This window comes from Carlito syrichta, unplaced genomic scaffold (genome assembly GCF_000164805.1).
Source record: "Carlito syrichta isolate Samal-C Ts95f unplaced genomic scaffold, Tarsius_syrichta-2.0.1 Scaffold309764, whole genome shotgun sequence".
In the NCBI taxonomy this organism is placed as follows: domain Eukaryota; kingdom Metazoa; phylum Chordata; class Mammalia; order Primates; family Tarsiidae; genus Carlito; species Carlito syrichta.
Genome location: NW_007253860.1, coordinates 75,646 through 78,446, shown reverse-complemented (window position 1 = coordinate 78,446; position 2,801 = coordinate 75,646). Strand labels below are relative to the sequence as shown.

Genomic DNA, 2,801 nt, shown 5'->3' with positions numbered 1-2,801 from the left:
CTCTCACCCCAAAATATGCAACATAGACCTTGACAATAGATAGTGCGACAATTTATAGTTATGTGGTTCTTTTTAAAATTGCACCTCCTGCCATTTCCCAGTTTTATATAAATCCTGAATTTTGGTCATTATCATTCCCTGCTAGTAGCACGTTGGTACTGTTTGACAACTAGCTCTCTGGAGGAAAAGAAAACAAATGCTGATTTGTTGTGTTTGCTGATTTCCATGCTGAAAATACTACTACTATGGCTGATTTCAAACTATCCAAATGATGTCACTGCATTTGTACTTGGGAATGATATATTGGCTCTCATGTACCTGTAAAAGCCATCCCCCAGCAACAACTGTCCCTTACTTTCTTTTTAATATAATTTTATCTAATACATTTGTAGTCCCAAAAATTATTTTCTTGATTTAATTGTTTTTAGCTTTATAAAAAGCATATCAGGCTTAATTTGTGCATTTAATACAACATTGCTAAGAGTCACCTGTAGAAGCGTTCATCATGGTAGTTCAATCATTTGACTGATGTGTTTGGCTTTCTTTCCATCATATGCATATAGCACAGCTTACTCATTCACTCCTGTCAATGCATGTGTGGCATGGATCCATGTTTTTCTGTAAATTGTGCTGCTGAGAACACTATTGTATTATGTCTTCTGACACACATATGCATGAGCTTCTCCTGATGTAAAACTAGGACTGGAATTGCTGGATCATTTAATATAGAAATGTTCAACTATATGAGATAATGGAGAACTGTTTCCAAATGGTTTGGATTACTCATGCTCCCACCAGTAATTTATAAGTCATGCTGTGGGCCCATACATTTTATATTTCTAAACTTCTATATTTTGATAATGAAATGGGTATAAAATTGTATATCATTGTGTCTTGCTTCATTATCCTGGTTACCAGTGGGGTGAAATATCTCTATATGTTTACTGGTCACATATGTTTCTTTTATGAATGTCTGTTTCTTACTTTCTATTGGTTCTTACACATTTGGAGTCAATGCAATTTTTTGGTTTCTCCTAGGAAAGGACTTGTCTGAAGAGCCTACCCTCACTCTTTCACCTATTGTCTTCTAGCTTCTGATGGAGCTTTGTAGTCCTGTGGACAAGCCATGTTGTCTGTGGGTCTTCCTCATAGGCTGCCTCTGCCTTCTCTTCTCCCTGATACCTTTCCCAAGAGCCCACCAGCTCCTCCTCTGGTGATGCTTTTGGTACACTATGCACCTGGGCATGGTGGTGCTCTCCTTCCTTTGCTCCCAACTGTACCCTGTTCATTCATCAACCAAAACACTATGGTGCACATCACTGAATTCCTTCATGAGTAACCTCCTTGCTTGACTGCCTCATGCTTCTCTTTATCTTGAGGGCCTAGCATGGTGACAACAGTGCTGAGTAGTCATGGTCAGCCAAACAGCAAAATTTATCATAGAAAGCATGTAGTGCTTTCTATGATCAACTGCCAATTGACTTATAGAAGTGCCTTCATATCCACCTACAGGATTACATGCAGATTTATCCATGAACATATGACCAACATGTGGCAGAGTCAGGGCAGAAATCTAGGTTTTAACATTTTCAGGGAATTTTCCATGTGATTTGGCCTCCTTATAGGCCCAACTCTATTCCTATTTTGTGGGTCTCAAATACAACACCTCCTCCACACTCCACACTCAGATCCTCTCTTTTTCTCCCTCCCTCCCTCTACACACACACATGCCCAGATGTCTCAATCAGGAAAGTTGTGGTTTTTCACTCCCCACCCTTCCTTCCAGAGGGCTCTGTGCATCTGATAGGGTGGGAGAGGCTGGGTGCCACAAAGGTTCTTGCTGAGGTCTCTGGTCTCCTCCCAGCGCTGTGTCCCTAGCCCCACAAATGTAGAAGCTGCTGTCTTCAGGGTGTGCACTTGTCACCGTCAGACTTGAAAAGGTTAGGTTTGGGTGGTTGATGGGAAACTTGGCCTTGGTAAAACCTTGTTCGTATGTGACGCCAGAGCCTTCATTAGAAGTCGCCATCAGCATGAAGCTCTGTTTCGGAAACTGACGATACCAAACCATAGTTGTGGCCTGGAAGTTCACAGAACGGCACTCGATCTCCACAGAGGATCCACTCTTACAGATGACCCTGCTTGGATGTTGAGAGACGAGAGCCCGAAGCCTGCTGAGACAGAGGTCAGAGAGATGAAAGGGGCTGCAAGTCCTGAGTCAGGCAGGACATCAGCCACACACCTCAGCCTCGCTCCTTCTTTTTTCTCCCAGCTTCTGGATAATCCTATTTGTTTTGTGCAACCATCCTGTTGTCTCCCAAGGGTGGTTGTCTCCCCTGACTGGTGGCTCTCACCTTACCCTTTAGACTTCCAGGGAGCGTGACTGCTCCCTCACTCTAACCAGCTTAAACAACCCACAATGCCTGGCCACCACTTCATTTTGCCCGCGTGCGCACACACACACACACATATGCCCAAGCTCTCGGGTAAAATAAGGCTCATACTGGGCCCCAGAAGCAGCAGGAGCAACAGCATCTTCAGTGTTGGCTTCCTGCCACCTTCTCTGAAGAGAAGTGTGACTGCACTCTCCATTTATCCCAACAGGGAGGATGGATGACTGATAACATAGTCTGAAGATGCTCTAATCTGTCCCCTGGTGGTGATCTTTGCCAGTGATCCTGATTTACAAGATAAAAAGAACCATATAGGCCAGGCACCCTGGCTCACACCTGTAATCCCAGCACTTTGGGAGGTGAAGACAAGTGCCTTGCCTAACTCTGGTTTGAAACTAGCCTAATCAACAT

The 2,801-nt window shown here is 43.7% G+C and overlaps 1 gene segment (V, D, J or C); it reads right to left on the bottom strand.

The window, feature by feature from the left end:
• Positions 1-1,744: 1,744 nt before the first annotated feature.
• Positions 1,745-2,589, bottom strand: LOC110596516. The segment is given in 2 exon segments: positions 1,745-2,174; positions 2,501-2,589. Coding segments are annotated over 2 exon segments (519 nt in total).
• Positions 2,590-2,801: the final 212 nt, after the last annotated feature.